Raw genomic sequence first — 19,388 nt, 5'->3', positions numbered from 1 at the left:
TATTTCTTTTTCCTTATATGAACACGGAGTTGTGGAGTTACAGGCATAGATGCAGAAGGGGGAACAGAACCTTGATCAGTCATGATGTGCCCCAGTGCCTGACCACGGTCCTTGCTCAACTTCACCCTAGAGGAAATGATTTTTTAGGCAAACACTCAACCTCTTTGAGACTCAGATTTTTCAACTGCAAAATGAAGATAATATTGAACTATATTAAATTTTTCATTTGGTAAGTCAAAACTGTTGATAACAGCTATGTCATATGGTCCAACCTAACAATTCCTGCCCTGCCGATTCACAGATTTTACGGAATCAAATAAAATTATTTATAGGAAGGTGCACAAAAATACTCAAACTCTGAAAAGAGCATTAACTTTATGAACTGGAATGGTAATCAGTGCTTCAAACACCACACACGCACCACTTTGTAAAAAACGAAATTACGGAGGTAGCGTTCAGCACCCTTCTTTAAAATGCAAATTCTGGGCCCACCCCAGACCTACCAAGTCAGAAACAGGAGGACCTGGTGAGGAATGTACACTTCCTACAGGAACTCCCAGTGATAACCCAAGTAGGTGACAATATTTTTCCCAGGAAGTAACTGGCCTCTTCAGTTTTGAGGGGTTTTCTGTTCAAATGCAGGCCTTACCCAAGGCCACTTGGTGTGTAGCTTTCCTCACCAAATAAAAGTGATTATAAAGAACCTAGTGTGCAGAATATTCTTTTCTTAATAACTGGGAAGAGACTACAGGTAAAGTCAGTAAAATGAACTCAGTCACTGATTAGTTACGAGGAATCGATAAAACCTGAAGGGGTCTTCTTTTGCTACAGGATGTCTTCATCTCCTTACTCCGTAACCAAATCTTTCAAAAAGCTCTCAGTATCGAAGTTCCTGGAGGTGACCCCAGACCCTCCTTGCAGCAGGGGCTGCCCGCCCCACGCCCAGCATCACTTACCCCTCAGAATGTAGTTCTGATAATTCTGATCTGCCTCAGCTCCCACCTTGATCAAACACGTCAGACCTTCAGCCACTACAAATTCATGCACCAAATCCTTGTCATCCTGGCAGGAAACAGGGAAAGAGAGAGAGAGAGAGAAAAAAAAAAAAAAAGACTTCAAATACTGTCCCAGTCCATCCTCCATCCAGGCTGTTCTGTGAAAACTATGTACAAGCCTTTGACGCCAGACCGCGACCTCTGAAGATTGTTCTGCTCTATTCAAATGAGGCATCTTAACTGTTGCCAGAGGAATTTTACAGCCAGTCTTCACATCGTTGTTTGCCAAAGACCAATTATTGCCTTCTGGGCAATCTAATAAAGATAAAGCAAATGAATCCCCCGACTGTCAGGAATACTTATAGTGATCTGTTTTTCATTCTTTAGAAATCACCAGGCTCCGTATCCCCACAGGTCCTGAGGGACCAGCCACATGAAGCCTGCTGGGTTTCAACACAGGAAACACTGGGCTGCAGCACAGACCATCTTGTAAAGGATTCAAAGCAACTCGTGTGTTTCAAAAGACAGTCCCTAAAGATGGTTACAAGCATCTTGCAAATGGTATCTGAGAAAGTAGGGGAGCAGTTTCTCCACCTCCCAAGTTGTGCAGCTTGCAGAACAAGCAAGGACGCAGAGCACAGAACCGGCCGTGTGTCTGGAGCGGCTACACGGTCGCTCAAAAGAGCCACGGCGGTCAGCCTGAAGACCGGATCACAGAAGGCAAGACCTGGAAGGAATCGCAGGAGTCATCTAATCTGGTGGTTCTCAAAGAGAGGTCTCCAGACCCACAAGCACCTAAGCATCACCTGGAAACTTGTTAGAAATGTAGAATACCCAGCCCCACCCTGACTTACTGGATAGGAAACTCCACTGTGGAGCCCAGCAACCTGTGCTTAAAAAGCCCTGCAGGGGATTCAGAGGTGCTCAGATCCTTCTCACCTCTGACTCCCTCACATCAGGATCATCTGCAGAACTTAAAAAAGGAACAGGAAGCAAGTCCCTGCCCAGATGGGTTTAATCTGAATTTCTGGGGTGGGGCCCAGGCTCTGCTATTAAATTCCCAAGGAAATCCTAAAGGGCAGCCAGTTCAAGAATCATTGATCTAATCCTACCTTCCCTTTACAGATGAAGACTCAAAACGGGCAAAACTTTGGCCAAGATGACCTAATTATGGTCCAGCCAGCCCCCAAATCCAGTCCTTTGCCTGGAGTACCAAGTTCCATGGAGCTCTATGAGAGGGATTTTTCCACTACTGTTTCAGGAGATTTCCTCAGTTGGACACTGCCTTGTCTCACACACAGCTAGGATACATTCATCTTCAATTATAACAACAGAGCAAAAATAAAAAAACCTCAGTGATGTAAACAGTAGAAAGTTTAATGGAATAATGAAAGGTTATTATTATAGGAATGGTCAGCAACCATGGTTTACCTCCAAAAAAGAAAAAATAATTTAGACAAACTGGTATAATTCTCCCATCTCCACATTGAAATCAGCCCCTCATTTTAATTTTATGGCATTTTCCAATTATATGGAAGGAGGACAGTGAGCTAACGGGGAGGTGGGGAGAGGGAAGCAGGGGGCAGGCCAGGCAAATGCTCCCTTTGAACCAAGAACACACTCAACATTCAGAGGGCACTGGGGGGAGGGGGGAGCACTGCTGTGGCCTGAACGTAATGAAAGACAGCTGTGTTAACTCAGACTTTAAGATAATCATGGCATTGGAAGCAAGAGAAAATGGGACAATATCATGAGTTTTTGGAAAATTACTTTACACTCATATGTATAAAGGAAATAAAAATAATTCTCCCTCCATCCATATTCTTTTCCACCAGCATATGTGAAAAGTGAACATTTAGATGAGCTCATGTCTAGTCAGAAAGTTTTTCCAAGCATGTAACGAATGTTTATTACTTTAAAACTAGATTCACACATGACTTCATGGTGAAAAAGTGAGAACAAGCTCTCAAGAAACCACTCAAGCTAATCACTAATATTAATATAGCAGAGAGCTGACTGTCTGGAAAAGGCACTTGGAAAAAAACACTGGACAGTGTTTATAAAAATAATTCAGAACCCTAACTAATATTTATGCACATATGTAGATAAGGCACTTAGAAAATAAAAGTGTATGAATGATTAATGTAGAAAATATCTTCCAAATTGGCAATGTACAAGATTTTGAACACACATCTTGAAGTACACAGGCATTAATAAATGATTTTTAAAACATTGGTTTCTAACTAGAGCGAAGTCAACATGTTAACACTAACTGATATGAGATTATCCTTGAATTTCAGAATTCTCTATAATAGCCATATTTTAACCTGTGATCATTTTTTAAAAATGCCTATTAGTCAAGGAATATTCAACTCAATCCAAATGACCAATGGTTCTGTTTTTACACCCTTACACTCTAGTTCCAAAAAGAACCTCCACATCCAGAAAACATAAGACATGATGGAGGTGCAGACCGGTGGGTGTGGGAGAAGGTGATCTAAGCCCCAGACAGCCTGCAGCCTGTGGAATCCACCCAATACCCAAAGCAACCCTGCCCTGTGTGTTAGAGCTGTTTTGTGCACAGGTCTGTGGTCTTCCAAACAGATTAAACTTTTGGTAGGAAATGGCTTCTTCCTTGCCTACATAATGCCAACAAAGGCTGCTCAAGAATATTTGTTTGCTGAATAAGTGGTAGAAACAGCATCTCTGAGAATTCAGAGAGACAACACTACAGAACAAGCATGGTGAGGGGATGTGCAACAAGACCGACTTGTGTTTATCTTTTAACTTTGTCACCATGGAAAACTTGAAACATATACAAAAGAAGACAGAATAATTTAGTGAACCCCAGGTGCCAATCAACTCATATCAATCCTGTTCCATCTATCACCCCACCCTGTCTGCTGCCATATTAATTTGAAGCAAATCCCAGACATCATATCATTTAATCCATAAATATTCCAATATGTACCTCTAAAGGATAGAAAGTCTTTTTAAAATTATGTACTCATAATAAAAACGTAATACTTTCTTAATATTATCAAATGTCCAGTCACTGACCAATTCCAACTGTCTCAAAAATAGTGTTTTAAATTTTGTAGTAGGATCCAAATAGGAGCCACATGTGGCAATTAGCTGATATAACTTTTAAATGTCTTTTAATTCATCTCTTTTTTTCCCTTGAAATTTGTGTGTTGAAGAAACTAGATCATTTGTCCTACAGAGTAGTCTATATTCTGGATTCTGCTGATTACATGCCTGCTGTGTGGTTTAACATGTGCCTCTGTCCTAGATCATTTGTAAATTGGTTACTGCATAGAAAGGCAGGATCAGATACAGAGTTGATTTTGTTGGCTTGACCACATCCTCAATGGCAGTGCAAGTTTCCATGAGAAGGCATGTAATATCTGATTGTATCTCACTTCTATCATGTCAGCAGATCCTGATGCTTGATACCTTGATCCATTAATTCATTCAGGGTTGCAAAATTCTGACATTCTCATTGATACTCTAATTATATCACTCCTTCTTACTTGCTAGCTAGAATATTTTTAAAAGCAAAACTTCCTCTCAACTGAACTTTTGATTATCCTAAAGTTCATTCAGGAAAAAAGTAAGATAAATGTCTGATTCTAAAATTTTACCCATTTTTCAAAATAACATGCTAGTTCACCACCATCCTCCTTCCACTGGTGACCAATTCATTGTCATTCTTTAGTATTATTATGAACTCATCAATGCAGATTAACCTGACGTGTTTTAATCAACTGTAATTATCATCCTTACTGATGCTTAATTGTTCATCTTCAGCCAGCCAGTGGGAGACCCTTCAATGTGCTCCCAAGTCCCTTTGACAATAATCCCAGTAGTATTTGATAGCTACCTTGCTATCTGCATAATAATATGTTCCAGGTTTATTTTACAGGTTTTCTATGCCAGACTTGGAGTCAGCTATTTCTCCAAGGAGCTCTGGTTCCTTTCTGTAGTTTAAGACAGCAATCTTGGTGCTAGTTCAATAAACTTAGTGCTAGAAATATGCTCTGTTGCAAGTCTGTTAAGATAATAAACACCCTGGGTTCATTCCGAGACTTCCACATAAATTCAGGAACCCAGAGTTTTTTAACCTAACCCTTCTATCTTTCTATCAACTTTCTTCCACACACCAAGAATCCAAATCCTTAAGAACTCTAAGAGTGACAAAATTAGAACACACACACACACACACACACACACACAAGTATCAGAAGAGCAATACCAACACTATCGTCAGCAATGTGATTATTATAAACAGTTGATTGTCATGTGTGTGTGGTTTTTCTTCTTAGAGTATATCCTACCCAGGGTACACAAACTGCAGTGTTTTCAAGACACTTGGAATGACTCTTCTCTGTGTGGTTCTGCCACCAACTCAATGAGGTGAACACAGGTTTCAAAAGGAGTCAAAGCTGAACAACGGAAGCAGCAGGCAGGCTGAGGGGCTGCACGAGCTAGCGTGAGGAGTGGCAGGAGTGTGGTCCTCCGCTGGCACAGTGACAGCCCAGCCCAAGTGCAGTCAGGGATCTGAGTTCGAGAGGAGGAGGTAAACGGAGGGTGAAGAAGTTCTGTTCTGTTCAGCTAAGAAGCAGGGAGACAGATGGATACGTGGGAAGTGAAGCTTTGGGGCAAGTAATTAGCGAAGCATTTACTTAATTAGAGCCAGGAAAGACTGAAGACACACACCTGTGAGAGGAGTATTCAGTTCACCCAATTCATTCATCTATTGCTTCAGTGGCACTGGCCCCAGCGTGAGGCCCCAAAGACCCAGTGATGGAATCCAGGGAGCTCACAGATGACCAGACTCGGACACGCGCCTTGTGGTATCTTAAATTCCATTGCAGAGGTGAGCACAGAGAACTTTATAGAGGAGAGCCCTTGACTGCAGTGAGGGCTCATCTGGAGGATCTCCCCGGCAGGAGGAGACACCAGATGGGAAACAGAGACATAGGGAGTGGATGTGGGGCAACAACGCATCCTGAGATAGAAGCAATAGGTCCAGGGGCAAAGGTGCAGAGGAGACTTGCCCCCAGAACACAATCACGGGGGAGACAGCTGCAGCCAAGGACAGGGAGGTGGGCTGCAGAGGCCAGGTCCAGAAGGGCCTCAACGTTATACTGAGAGATTCAGACGTAACTCAGACGGCTACACGGCACCAGCATGAGAAGGACTTGTCAGCCCCTCTGGTGGGAAGCTAGAGGATGGACCAAGCAGCAGGTGGTGCCCATGAGAGCTGTTACAATTTTCCCAGAAGAAACAGCCTGAATCAAGGCCAACCCCAAACCCCAAGGCACTTCTGAGACATGCAACATGAGGCGGCAGTGGTGACTCAGGGTCACGCCTCTAGCTGTGGGAAGATGAGAAACGAGGACTCATCTCCAGAAACGCTGTCACTGAGAAGGGCTCTGCTCTGGGAAAAAGGTGAGGGCATGCATGGTTGAACAAGTTTAAAAATGGGACAAGAACGTGCAGGTGGGATGGATTGTTGGCCTGCCTTTCTGCCAATCCCCCTCCAACAGGAAGGCACCCATGAAGGGGACGGCCACTCGGCTAGAACTATCACAGACAGAAAATCCTTTAAGTATGTGAAGGAGATGGGAACTGAAGAGATATGGACCGCACCCTAGAGCCTAAAATCATGCCAGGAAGAACGATGAACCTACGGAGACACAAGCTCAATGCAAGCTTCATCTTCTCCACGAAGCCTCATCCTGCTTCTCCTGACCCTGCCCTGCCTGGCACGGCGGCCTCTCCCTCCTCCCCTGACTCTCTGTCCCTCTTTCCTGTGGGTGACAGCTTGGAGTTTGCCTGCACTCCTGTCCTAGCTCTCTTTGCTAAGCTTGTGACTTGCCCAGGGGAGAAGCAGAGGGAAGGTTTAGGAGAGAAGGATAAGACAGAACCTGACAAAGATGCTTGCACACGTGCACAAGGGGGCTTGTCCCTAACAGCATGGTTTGTAACAGCAGATCCCTGGAAACGAACCCAGCTGTCTGCCAATAGAAGATGAACAAGGCAACTTGTGCTTCCTCTATACAATGGTTACTCACTCAGAGTTACCTCGGTCACGCCCACACCTATCCCGCTCTCACTAAGTAAGCCGCAGCATGATACACACAGCATGATAACATGCATGTACAGTTCATAGAAAAGAATATCACATATTGTTGGTGGATATTCACTATTACTATGGAAACGTGCATTTGCATGATAAACACCATATGTGACATTCAGTAGAGAGGGGACCCGGGGTGGAGGAGGAAGACAGTGGTTGGTATTGAGCAGAACACAAGACTTCAGTTACATCCGTAGTAGGAATTTTTTTTAAATCTGAAGTAAATATGGAAAAATATTGTGATTTGATAACTTTTTTTACTTATGCTTGAAATATTTGGTATGGTAAAAATACTCAACTGACATTTTGACAGAATTTACATTGTACTCTAAAGAGACTTTTCTTTTTGTAATCAGTAAAAGGTATAAACTTGTCTGCATCTAATTCCACAAGCAATGCAAAAACAGAACCTGAGAGTACTTTTTTCTTTATTTTACCTGAAATATCTGCTTCAGGGAGAAAAGGGCCCTTCTTAAATCTCGTCCACTGGAGTTGTACAGTTTTTCTGAAATAAAGAATACAACATATACAATTAATTAAGCTGACTCGACAGATGGCAAAAACACAGAGAGGATATGAACAACGAATGAATTTCCACTGGAAAGGTGAGTAAAACAAATTCATTTCATGCAGGATATCGACCTTACCCCCAGGGGTGCAAAGGACAGTCCAGCTGTTGCAGGACGCAGGAAGAGGAGATTGCAAGTTGTGGGAAAGATGCCCTGATCTGCACCCTCAGTCCTCACCTCCCTCTCTCCAGAGCTCTATTTCCAGCTTTTTACAGACTACTATACTTGGTAGCCAACTATATCTGGAAAGTTAACACAACCAAAACAGAACCTCCTTCCTTGCCTCACAGCCCCTGCACCACCATGCTTTCTGCTGTTGGGCTCAGAAAGCTTCAACTTGCCTCCTTTTCCCTGTGATCCAATGATCCAAGAGCAGCAGAGTGGCTCTAAGGACTGACTAGCTCCCTTGGTGACGGCCCCCTTCCAGCAGGAACCCAGCCTTAGCTCTGCCTGCACCCAGGCTCTCACTCATGTGAGATGGGTTCAAGGATGGGTCCTGGCCCAGAGCAAGGCAGATGGAGGAGCCCCTGTCAGTACCCTGGGGCTCGACACTGAGACCAACTTCTACAGGACCCACCTTCCAGAGGTCAGAGTGAGGCAGGAGAGGCAGATGAGTATGCCACAATTCCCCACTGGTCAGTGGGGTGGCACTACGATGCCCTGAAGGAGTGTCCCATTCTTCTGGTGTATGCATACTCCCAGGAGCATGGATTCCACTCAGCTTCCCAGAACCCAAGCTTGGCCCTGACCCAGGTGGCTTAGGTGCCTGGGGTTGGGTTCCTAACACTTCATGCCAGACTGCCCCAAGGTAAACCATCCAGCACATATTTACTGAGCACCTGCCAGGCACTGAGGGTACAGTAGTAAAGAGTGAACGTAAAGCATAGACTAAGCAATCAGACAGCCTGCAGTCCAAACCTGGTGTCACCACCCACCGCTACGTGATCTTGAGCAAAGTATTTCATCTCTCTCGGCCTTGGATTCCTTATCCGTAAAATGGGAACAGACAATAATAGATTTAGAGGAAAATGGTTTTGCATTCAATCAAGCACTGATATGATGGAGTAGAATGCACAATTATTTTAAATATTGACAATAATAGAGTTCAAAGCAATGTCACATGCATGGCCAGCAACCCTGGGCTTCAATGACAGCCTATGGGGTGGGGACTAGGGGGTGGGGTAATGGACAGAGCCACATTCTCCTCTTGTGTGAGTGGCATGAACTTGAGTGGAAGGGGGTGGAACACTCAGATCTAAGTGACTTAGCAGAAGTCTGGTTGTGAGAAGGACATGCCTGCTTTGCACTATGGCTCGAGAAGTGAACAGGCTCCCATCTGAGAGACACTTAAAATGACGGAGCAGCGAGGCTCAGCATGTGAATCGCAGTAGTTTCCTCGAAGTCCTCCCTACGGACTCCCTGCCCGCTTCCCTCTTCCCATCCACCCTCCAGACCAAGGCCAGAAAGACTGGGTGACGATGACCACCTGACGACATCACTGCCCCCATTTAAACCGTTCAGTGGCTGCCCGCTGCACTGAGCAGGAAATCCAAAATCCTTTAAGCGGCCTGTCAAGCCCTTGGTCACGCAGCCCTGGTGCCCCTCCCTCTCTGTGCTGCAGACACCCTGGTCTCTTGCTCCTGAGGCGGCGAGGCTCCTCCAGACTCACAACCTATACACACAGCTTAAGGGGCAGAGGCAGGATTCTGTGGGGTTGGGGTCTGGGGGGTGGTGTCTGACCCCAAGGCCTCCTAGTTGTTTGCCCACCATGGAATCTCCCACCTGTAAATACCATATGCAGTCCACAGTCACTTGTTAATTATGAAGAGTTTCAATTAAGAGAGAACCCCTCACCTTCCTGAACAGAAGGAGCCGGGACAACTCCAAAGGAATCCACCATCCCCAAACTAAACGTCTAATTCATCATAGACCCTAAACATTGAGGCCTGATGACTCACAAGCTGACCTGTAAAGTACATGCGTGGCCTCAAAGGACATGAGTAATAAGTAGAGTGAACTGCATCACCCTGCAGTAGAACCCAGGTCTCTGGGGAGATCACTTCTTCCTCCAGTTTCTACAGCTAATGTCTCAGAATTCTCAAATCCCAGAGGAACAGACTTTGTTTTTAGCCAGTACCACTTCTAATAAGAACAAAGGTCTCAGATGCCAAGCATGGGGCTACGTATACCCTGAAGATCAAGGGCAGATTTAGCTTATCCGGGAAGAGCATCCGTAGAGGAGAGAGTCAATTCCAGGTACTTCTTTATAAGGTAATAAAGCTTGCATTACTTTCTTGCTTATACACCACCAGACGACAGGCAGAAATATGTCTTACATAGATTCACAATATCCCAGTTAGAGTCTCCTTTAGTTATCAGCAATTTGTCACGGCTTCCAATTCATGCGAATGAGAATTATGGTTTGTTGTGCTCTGACTGCTAAGGTTTTACTACTTGGTGCTATGATCAAAATAATCATTTTGAAACAAGGATTAAGCATTCTTTTATTGAAGTATAGTTGATCTACAATGTTATGCTAGTTTCTGGTGTACAGCAAAGTGATTCAGTTATACACATATATATATTCTTTTTCATATGCTTCTCCATTATGGTTTATTACAGGACATTGAATATAGTTCCCTGTAATATATGATAGGACCTTGTTGTTTATCCATTATATATATATATATATATATATATATATATATATATATATACATATATATATATATATAGCAGTTTGCAACTGCTAGTCTCAAACTCCCAGTCCAACCCTCCCCTGCCACCCCTCTCCCTTGGCAACCACAAGTCTGTCCTCTGCGTCTGTGAATCTGTTTTGTAGGTAAGTTCATCTGTGTCATATTTTAGATTCCACATATAAATGATATCATATGGTATTTATCTTTCTCTTTCTGACTTACTTTGCTTAGTATGATAATCTCTAGGTCCATCCATGTTGCTGCAAATGGCATTTTTTCACTCTTTTTTCGGGCTGAGTAATATTTCATTGTATATATGTACCACAGCTTCTTTATCCATTCATCTGTGGATGGACACTTAGGTTGCTTCCATGTATTGGTTATTGCAAACAGTGCTGCTATGAACATAGGGGTGCATGTATCTTTTTGAATTATAGTTTTGTCCAGATACATGCCCAGGAATGGGATTGCTGGATCATGTGGCAACTCTTTTTTTAGTTTTTTGAGGAACCTCCATACGGTTCTCCATAGTGACTGCACCAATTTACATTCCCACCAGTGTAGGAGGGTTCAAATAGGGATTAAGTATTAATAGAAAAAAATTCAGCTGAGAATGACAACTTTTTGTTGAGGATTTTTACATCCATATTCACGAGGAACATTAATCTATAGTTTTTGTTTCTTGTAACGTTGTTGACATTGAGGCAATGCTGACCTCATGAGTTGAGAGTATTCCCTCCTCCTCTACTTTAAGAAAAAGTTTGTGTAAACTTGGTATTAGTTATTCCTTAAATGTTTGGCAGAATTCTCCAGTGAAGCTACTTGCACCTGGAGTTCTCTTTAATAAAAATTTTTAAACTATGGATTCAACTTCTTCAATTAACATAGGGCTATTCTAATTATATATTTCTTCTTGAATGAGCTTTGGTAATTTGTATCTTTCAGGAAATTTCTCAAACTTCCCTGGTGGTGCAGTGGTTAAGAATCTGCCTGCCAATGCGGGGGACACGGGTTTGATCCCTCGTCCAGGAAGATCCCACATGCCACGGAGCAACTAAGCCCGTGCACCACAACTACTGAGCCTGAGCTCTAGAGTCCATGAGCCACAACTACTGAGCCCACGTGCCACAATTACTGAAGCCCACACTCCTAGAGCCCGTGCTCCTCAATAAGAGAAGCCACCGCGATGAGAAGCCCGCGCACCACAATGAAGAGTAGCCCCTGCTCGCCGCAACTAGAGAAAGCCCACGCGCAGCAACGAAGACACAACGAATCCAAAAACAAACAAATAAATAAATTTATTTTTTAAAAAAAGAAATTTATCCATTTCATCTAAATTGTTAAATATATGGACATAAAGTTGTTCATAATAGTCCCTTATCCTTTTATTGACTATAGCAACCTCCTCTCTTTTAACCTTGATATTGGTAATCTGTCTTTTCTCCCTTATGCTTGGTCAGTCAGGCTAAAGATGTATAAATTTTATTGATCTTTTCAAAGAATCAGCCTTTGATTTCATTCCTTTTTTCATTGCTTTTCTGATTTCTATTTCATTGATTGCATTTGGCTTAATTTTCTCTTTTTTTCTAGTTTCTGACGGTAAAAACTTAACAACTAATGTGAGACCTTTCTTCTTATCAAATATAAGTATTTGATGCTAAAAGTTTCTCTCTAAGCACTACTTCAGCTGCATTCTACAAATTTACATATATTGTTTTTATTTTCATCCGATCCAAATTGAATGAATCTTGAACATTTCTTTCATGTCAAAAGGGAATAACTTAATCCTGTGGGGGTTTTTGTTGTTGTTGTTAACCTCTGGTTTATTTAGAAGTATACTGCTTAGCTTCCAAATATTTGAGGATTTTCCAAATATCTTTCTGTTACCAATTTCTAGTTTAACATCTTTATGGTGAGAACATAGACTTTGTATGATATCAATTATTTTAAACTTATTAAGGTGTATTTTATGGCCCAGAATATGGTTTATCTTGATGACTGCCTCATGTACACATGAAAAGAATGTGTATTCTGCTGTTATTGGCTGAACCATTCCATAAAAATTCACTAGGTCAAGTTGAATGATAGTGCTGTTCAGGTCTTCTTCTCTTACCAAGTTTCTGTTTACCTGTGCTGTATTTTACTATGAGAGCAGTATTGAAATCTCTATTATACTGAATTTGTCTATTCCTTCCTTCAGCTTTATGAGTTTTTGCTTTAGGTCCTTTGAAGGTCAGTTGTCAGGTACACTCACAATTAGGATGGCTATGGCTTTTAGGTTAAGTGGCCTTTTATCATTTGTAATGTCTCTCTTCATCCCTGGCAATATTCCTTTTTAAAGTCTACTTTTCTAATACTTATACAGTTAGTCAGTGTTTGGTTAGTGTTTGCATGGTGTATCTTTTTACATCCTTCTATTTCTAACCTGTCTATATAGAGTTTCATGTAGGTACAGTTGCAACTTGTTTTCATCCAATCTATCTTTTAATTGGTATGCATTCTCTGTATTTTTAACCTCTAGGACATCACAAATGACTCCTCTGTGGCACTAGAACAGAAGACCTCAGGGAGGCCTCACCCTTTGATGAGAAACATCCTTGTACAAATGCCAAAGATATCTTTGAGTGGTGCCAAAAGTCTCTCCCCCTCCGTTTTTTGCCAAGTGTCTTAATTAAAACAAACAACAATTTCTATTCGAGTAAGTACTTTTCATCCCAATTGTCTTTAATTTTTTAAATTAGTTTTACATTTTATTTAAATAATCGTATATTTCAAACAAAGCTGAATTAAAAAATAGTATGGTTTCCAAATAATTCTTTCTTTAAAGTGAGAAAATTATCCCTACCACTTCAGAGAGCAAGTTATGAATTTTAATGTAGTTTTTTTAATATCAAAGCTCAAAAGATCACCTAACCTATATAAGAATATTACATATTTTGGCTGAAATGTCCTTTAAAATACTTTGTTTTTTAACTCCATAAGCTATAAAGCACTAGGTGAGGTCTAAATCAGAAATTCTTCCATCTCGCATCTGTTAAATTATAGCTTTTTTTTTAACCTTTCATAAAAGTGACTGGCAGCAAAATTTCATTTTTATGGCCATAGATACCCTCTCCCAAAGTACTGCAAACCTTTCCATTTTCTGTGCAATAAACATTTTAATAAATGTCATGAGTTGGTCCCCATATTATATGAGAATAATACTGGAATCATCACCATTTTGGTTGAAATTTAAATGACCAAATACTCACTCAAAGAAATATTACTCTAGAGTACTGATTTTTTTTGGAAAAGATAACTGATATTACCTCTCTAAAAAGAACCAACATCGTGGTGTAAAATGAAATCACAACGCTTAATTAAAATTCAAGGGCTTCCCTGGTGGCGCAGTGGTTGAGAGTCCGCCTGCCGATGCCAGGGACACGGGTTCGTGCCCCAGTCCGGGAAGATCCTACATGCCGCGAAGCGGCTAGGCCCGTGAGCCATGGCTGCTGAGCCTGTGCGTCCGGAGCCTGTGCTCTGCAACGGGAGAGGCCACAGCAGTGAGAGGCCTGCGTACCGCAAAAAAAAAAAAACAAAACTCAAAATTATCATCTATCTTAAAAACATAGGGTAGCCAAAAGCCTCCATGCCCTACGTGACTTGTTCTGTTGATACTTGATATACGTCTTAGGAGACACCACTGTTTACCTAGAGGTTAGGAAGGATTAGGGATCAAGGATGTTTGCAAATGACATATAATTTGTCATTTTATGAGAGGTACCATTCCTGCTGGTAGAAGAGCAGCCAGCAGGTGTTTTACCACGTCAGATACCACACCCAAACCAAGGACTGCTGACAGCCCTTCAATAAGAGGAGCCTACACAGGCCAAAGGAGAGGTGCTCCTTCCCACAGCCCAGGTCCTGGCTTCCTTGCTGCTGGGCTAGCCATGCTGCGGGTGGTGTGGTCTGGAGCTTTAACTGCTGAGGGACCCTCTGAGTTCAAGGAATTGAGTGTTCCATTTACATCTCATCCAGGCCTCACCATACAGAAAGTCAGACTCACCATGGCTGTGCTGGCTTCCTCTTCATCTTAGACTAGAGTGTGAAGGGCTCACCTAGGAACAGAGGATGGCCTGCTTCCTCTGGGAACAGAGCTTCCCAAGGGTATGCTTGACGTCTCTCCTGGATGCATGTCCAACAGAACATCAATCACACCTTGAGAAGTAGTCTGTCTATTCAGGTGTGATTCTCAGTCCTGGGTTACCTAGTGAATCCAAGGCGTCCTCAGTGAGTAGGACTGATAACCTTGGTGCGCCCTTGGTCTGCCACCAGTGTCTGCAGGCTCTCCTCTCTCTGCGTGGGGCTCACGTGTGTGTCTCTGAGTCTGTGTATATAGGTGCAGATGCACCCTTGGCCTCAGCCCGTGGATGGTGGAGAAGAGCTTGGAGTTCCTCTGATCCTCCTACTAAACCCCAAACACTGTGGACTGTCCTCAGGGGTCCCAAGTCCCAAGGGAGGGCATTCTATGTGTGCACGTTGCCTGAAAATCACGTAATGCAAAAGAAAAAAAGACCTCAACCTTTGAGCACAGGGAGGGATGTGGAGCCCAGCCTAAGTCAGCAAGAGGGCAGCTCCAGAGGCTCCACCTGTACGTGAGCTTCACACTTCTCCCAGGAGCTCAGAGGTGTTCCCTTCTCCTTGAACACCTCAGTCGTGAATGCATGCTGATGAGGGTGCAGCCCCTCCCAGGGGGTGGGGGGGGCGTGTAAGGAAAAAGATGGTTCTTGCCACCAAGACGTGGCTTGAGAGTCCCAAGTCGCAGCAGCAGGGAAAAAGGTGCCTGGGGGACTAAGTAGTGAAATGTGGGACGCTTCCTGGCAAACATCAAAAGAGCACAGTCAAACTCAAAGCAGAACCTTCATATGTAAAATGTAAGGCTGCGATCAGGTTGAATTCTCAAAGGTTTGCCATTCTCCCGAAGCTTTGACACTGCCAGGTCGGAAGAGTTCAAAGAAGTCCCCTCCCACCAGCACAGCCCGGGGTGGCCTGTAGCTCAGGAGAGCTCAGGCTGCAGAAGGTCCCATGGAAGAGGCAGCGCTGGTCCCAGCAGCTGGGGAGAAGCTGTAGGTGGGGGCAATTAAACATTCATTATTTTTAGGTCAAGCACACAGAGTGTGCTTGGCCAGTAAATGAATGTGCACATTCATTCTCCCCACCCTTCCAGGTTGAATCTGCCTGGGGTGCAGACATTCACCTTTGAGTAAAGGGCAGTTGGGAGCCTACAGGTGGTGGGGAAAAGAGATGTAATCAGAACATCGTTTGTTAAAGTCTTTATAAGCCCTCCCATCTTTTCTCTCCACAGTTCTTGCCATTTAAAATATGTTCCTTTAAGAGATGTAATTAGTGGATTACATGCTAAACTAGCTTATAATAACAAGGACTTGAGGGCAAATTAAATAAAGGCCATCAGAGACCATTCCTGCTCTGTCTTTGGGAAGGAAACCTGCATGGCTCGAAAATCTCAGTGCTGAAAAGCACAACCACAGAGGTCCCATGCTTCCTACTCAGCCAAGAGCACAATGAAGAAAACCTCAGTGTGAGGGGAAAGAAAGACCAGACCATGAGAAGGCACCAGTGAAAAAAACAGAACCAACTTACATCGGTGAAAGAATGTGGAGGGGAAGAATCAAAGGCATCTGTAGGTGTGTCTGGGGAAGTGGGCTAGTGAAAGATGCATCTAGAATATCATGCTTTCAGGTCCATAAAAATCACTGACTTTAATAATTACAGCACATCCTTTTCTCACCAAGAGGCAAACTCAGTAAACAAGCACTCCATGGGGAACTGGGACCAAGACACAGGGATCCCTCTTCTGCACGAGAAGACAATAACTTGCCTCCTACCCTTGGGCTGCTACAAAAGACATCACACGTAGAGAAGAGATTTATTCATCAGCTAAATGCCATGCCTACATTAAAAAATCTGTTTGCTCCAGCTACAGAGGATGCAACCAGCATGGTTTTTCAGATACAGCAATGAGAAATGAGCTCCTGCTTTGCCTGGATGTAGCTGTGACATTTGCTCTTCAGACTCCCCACTTAGAACTGGTAAAATGTGACAAAAGACAACCTGAAGGTCGGTGGCCAAGCTTGGGTTATGCTTCTCTCCCCCACCAGGAGCCCACAGCCCAAGTTACTGTCAACGCTGAGTGAGTCAAAAGAATTCAACTCTGGAAATTCTTCCCATGAATTCAAATGTGCCACATGATACACTGATGACTGCGAAGTATAACCCATTTCAACCTGAAACTGTTACTCAGTATAACAAGTTGATATTTTAAAGGAAAAAAAAAAAAAGTGGCACAGCAGAAACTATTTTTCAGTGAAAAAAAACTGCTGGGTCAGATTTTGGAAGCCATTTTTTCCAGTGATGGGTGTCACACTCTTTGAAAATCATACACGTCACAAAAAGATGTTCAGACACACAAAATGTTAACAGTTTCAGAGAATATGGGTACCCAGAAGCTCCCTATGGGCCTTCAGGAGATTCTATGGACCAAGAGGTAAGAATCCTTGATCTAATCCAACATCGTCATTTCACAGGCGGAGGAACCAAGGCCAGGGAAGCGACATCATCGCTGGCCCCAGCGCTGGGACTACAGGCTCTCAGAAGTGGAGGAGAGTAACGGAAAACACCTAGCAGAAATGCAAATGGCCTTATGTTCTGTTTGTACAATAAAAATAAACAACGCGGCCACTGACATTTGCTCACATCCTAACCGTGACACTCCTGTCACCACGTAAATTCAGAAGAAAACACTCACATATAAAAGCAACGGCTTCTGTTCTGGGGGACCAACCGTGACAAGTGCCAGTGGTGATGATGGCGAATCGGGATGCGTGAGGGCCCCCCCCCCCAGTTACCCGAGGGGCAGCCTCCTCAGCCTGAGGGTGGAGAGGCTAAATGTGAATGATGAGAAGGTCCCAAGACCCGATGAGGCAACACTGCTTAAGATGACTTTCTTTAATCCCAAATTCCCTTAGAGTGCAATCACCCTTTACATATGCGTAACATCATCCTTCTAATAATCCTTTCTTGATTATCTACTAAGCAGGGAGCATGCCAAGCACTCGGGTGACAGACGGAAATGAAGACACTCTCAGGCATCAAGAGTTGATGGCCAATTGGGGAGGACAGACATGTCCCCAGCTAATGCCACTGTCACGTGAGAAGGACACGATGACACTAAGGGGCCACAGAGGAAGGAGCGGAAAACCCTGTGAAGCTGGGGCTGGAGATGGCGCTTCAGACACGGTGACATGGAACAGACTTCAGAGGCTTGAGTGAAAATCCACCAGTGTGAGAAGTGCTGTGCAGAAGGCGAACGTGAGGAAGAGAAGAGTAGTTGTGCAGCCTGCACGGCTGTGAAGTGTGTTCAAAGTGGACCACACTTCAGTGGGGCCGGGACACGGGCAGGTCGCGCAGGAAGAGCATCAGGCTGACGACACCCGGAGGGTTCACGCGGGCAGGGCCCGAGCTGCTGTGCCCTGGAGTTTCAGCTTCATGTCTCTCAGGCAGGAAGGAACCCAAGGAGACAGGGTTGTACAAACTTCACTGACAGTCCGGTGAGCGAAGACAGATAAACTGAAGGGAGTTAGGAGCAGGAAACCAGTTAAGAGGCCTCTGGAATCATGCCAGCAAGATGCGATAGCTCTGGAAGAACAGCAGGGATGGAGAGGAGGGGTCGACTTGAGAGAGCTTTGGGGATACAGCTGACTGCGGGACCAAGCAAGTGGAAGACTCCCAGATTTCAGGCTTGGCCCACTGGGCTGGCAGTGGTGGGGTTTGGGGGGACACTCCCTGAGAGATGGGACACTGGAGGAGCTTGGGCATTCACTGCCAGCAAGCAGTGCCCCTGCCTTGAAATGGACCCCAAGACAGCCGAATGCCATCCTTGACTCTTTCGGAGACGATCTAGCGTCAGGAGAAGCCTCACTCTCCAGCCTTCATGCTGCGACAGGGAACAGGGCTTCCCTGCCTCCTCCATCTCTCCCCTCCCTGTGTGCCAGGTCACCTCCTCCTGGAGACCCCTCCTTTGCCTTCCCAGCCCCTCTCTGTGAATCCTGGCATTCACCCATATTGTCACACTTGTCACACGGGCTGGAATGAGTTCTGATGATGGTGGTGGGTTTTAACCCTATGAATCGGCCATTGTCCTTAATTTTTCACAATCAGTGTTTGTTTAAATATTCCCAACATGTAATGATTCTTTTGCAATCCTACCCCCTCACTAAACTGTGAGCACCTTGATGTCAGGGCCCATGAATAACTTACCTCTATACCCCCAGGATCTAATATCTCAATAAATTATTGATTAATGAATGGACCAAGTTGACTCTGGGGGCTGGAAAAAGAACCTAGGAGGAACACTCAGCATCCACATTCCTAATACCCCCAACATCTGGCCTGGTTATAGCTTTATAGGTTCGCCCAACCTAAGAACATGCTAGAGTCTTGCTTTCTGTGAATGAGCCCAGCCCCCAAAGACACAGCCCCACTCTGCCATGACCCTGTGGCCACAGGGCCTAAGAAGACATGAAAAGCATATCCACAATCATAATTGCCAAAACTAGGAAGCAACCTTAGGCTCCTTCAGTTGGTGACTGGCTAACAAAATGCTGTACATCAGGCAATGGAATACTATTCACTGATAAAAGAAATGAGCTATCAAGTCACAAAAAAACATGGCAGAACCTTAAATGCATGTTACTAAGTGAATGAAGCCAATCTGAAAAGGCTGCGTACTATATGATTCCTACAATATGACAGTCTGGAAAGGCAACACCATGGCAACAATAAAAAGATCAGTGGTTGCCAGGGACTCAGAGGGAAAGAGAAAAGAATGACTAGGTAGAGCATGGGGGATGTTTAGGGCAGTGAAACTATTCTACGTGACACAATGATGGTGGCTACATGTCATTACATATTTTTGTCCATA

General features: G+C 43.9%; 1 protein-coding gene across 6 annotated transcripts in view; it reads right to left on the bottom strand.

Annotated features, from left to right (window-relative positions):
- FHOD3 (formin homology 2 domain containing 3) overlaps positions 1-19,388 on the bottom strand; it is a 495,977-nt gene that overhangs the window by 281,851 nt on the left and 194,738 nt on the right. For all 6 annotated transcript variants that reach the window (XM_082640045.1, XM_082640046.1, XM_082640047.1 and 3 more), the window contains exons 4-5: positions 7,578-7,645; positions 957-1,062 (exon numbers count right to left, since the gene is read on the bottom strand). In XM_082640045.1, coding sequence (XP_082496171.1) covers positions 957-1,062; positions 7,578-7,645 — 174 coding nt within the window. The remainder of the gene's footprint in view (positions 1-956; positions 1,063-7,577; positions 7,646-19,388) is intronic.

The sequence above is a fragment of the Mesoplodon mirus genome (genome assembly GCF_964341445.2).
Source record: "Mesoplodon mirus genome assembly, chromosome: 13".
Classification (NCBI taxonomy): domain Eukaryota; kingdom Metazoa; phylum Chordata; class Mammalia; order Artiodactyla; family Ziphiidae; genus Mesoplodon; species Mesoplodon mirus.
Note: the sequence above shows the minus strand (reverse complement) of the source record. Positions and strands in the feature narration are given on the sequence as shown.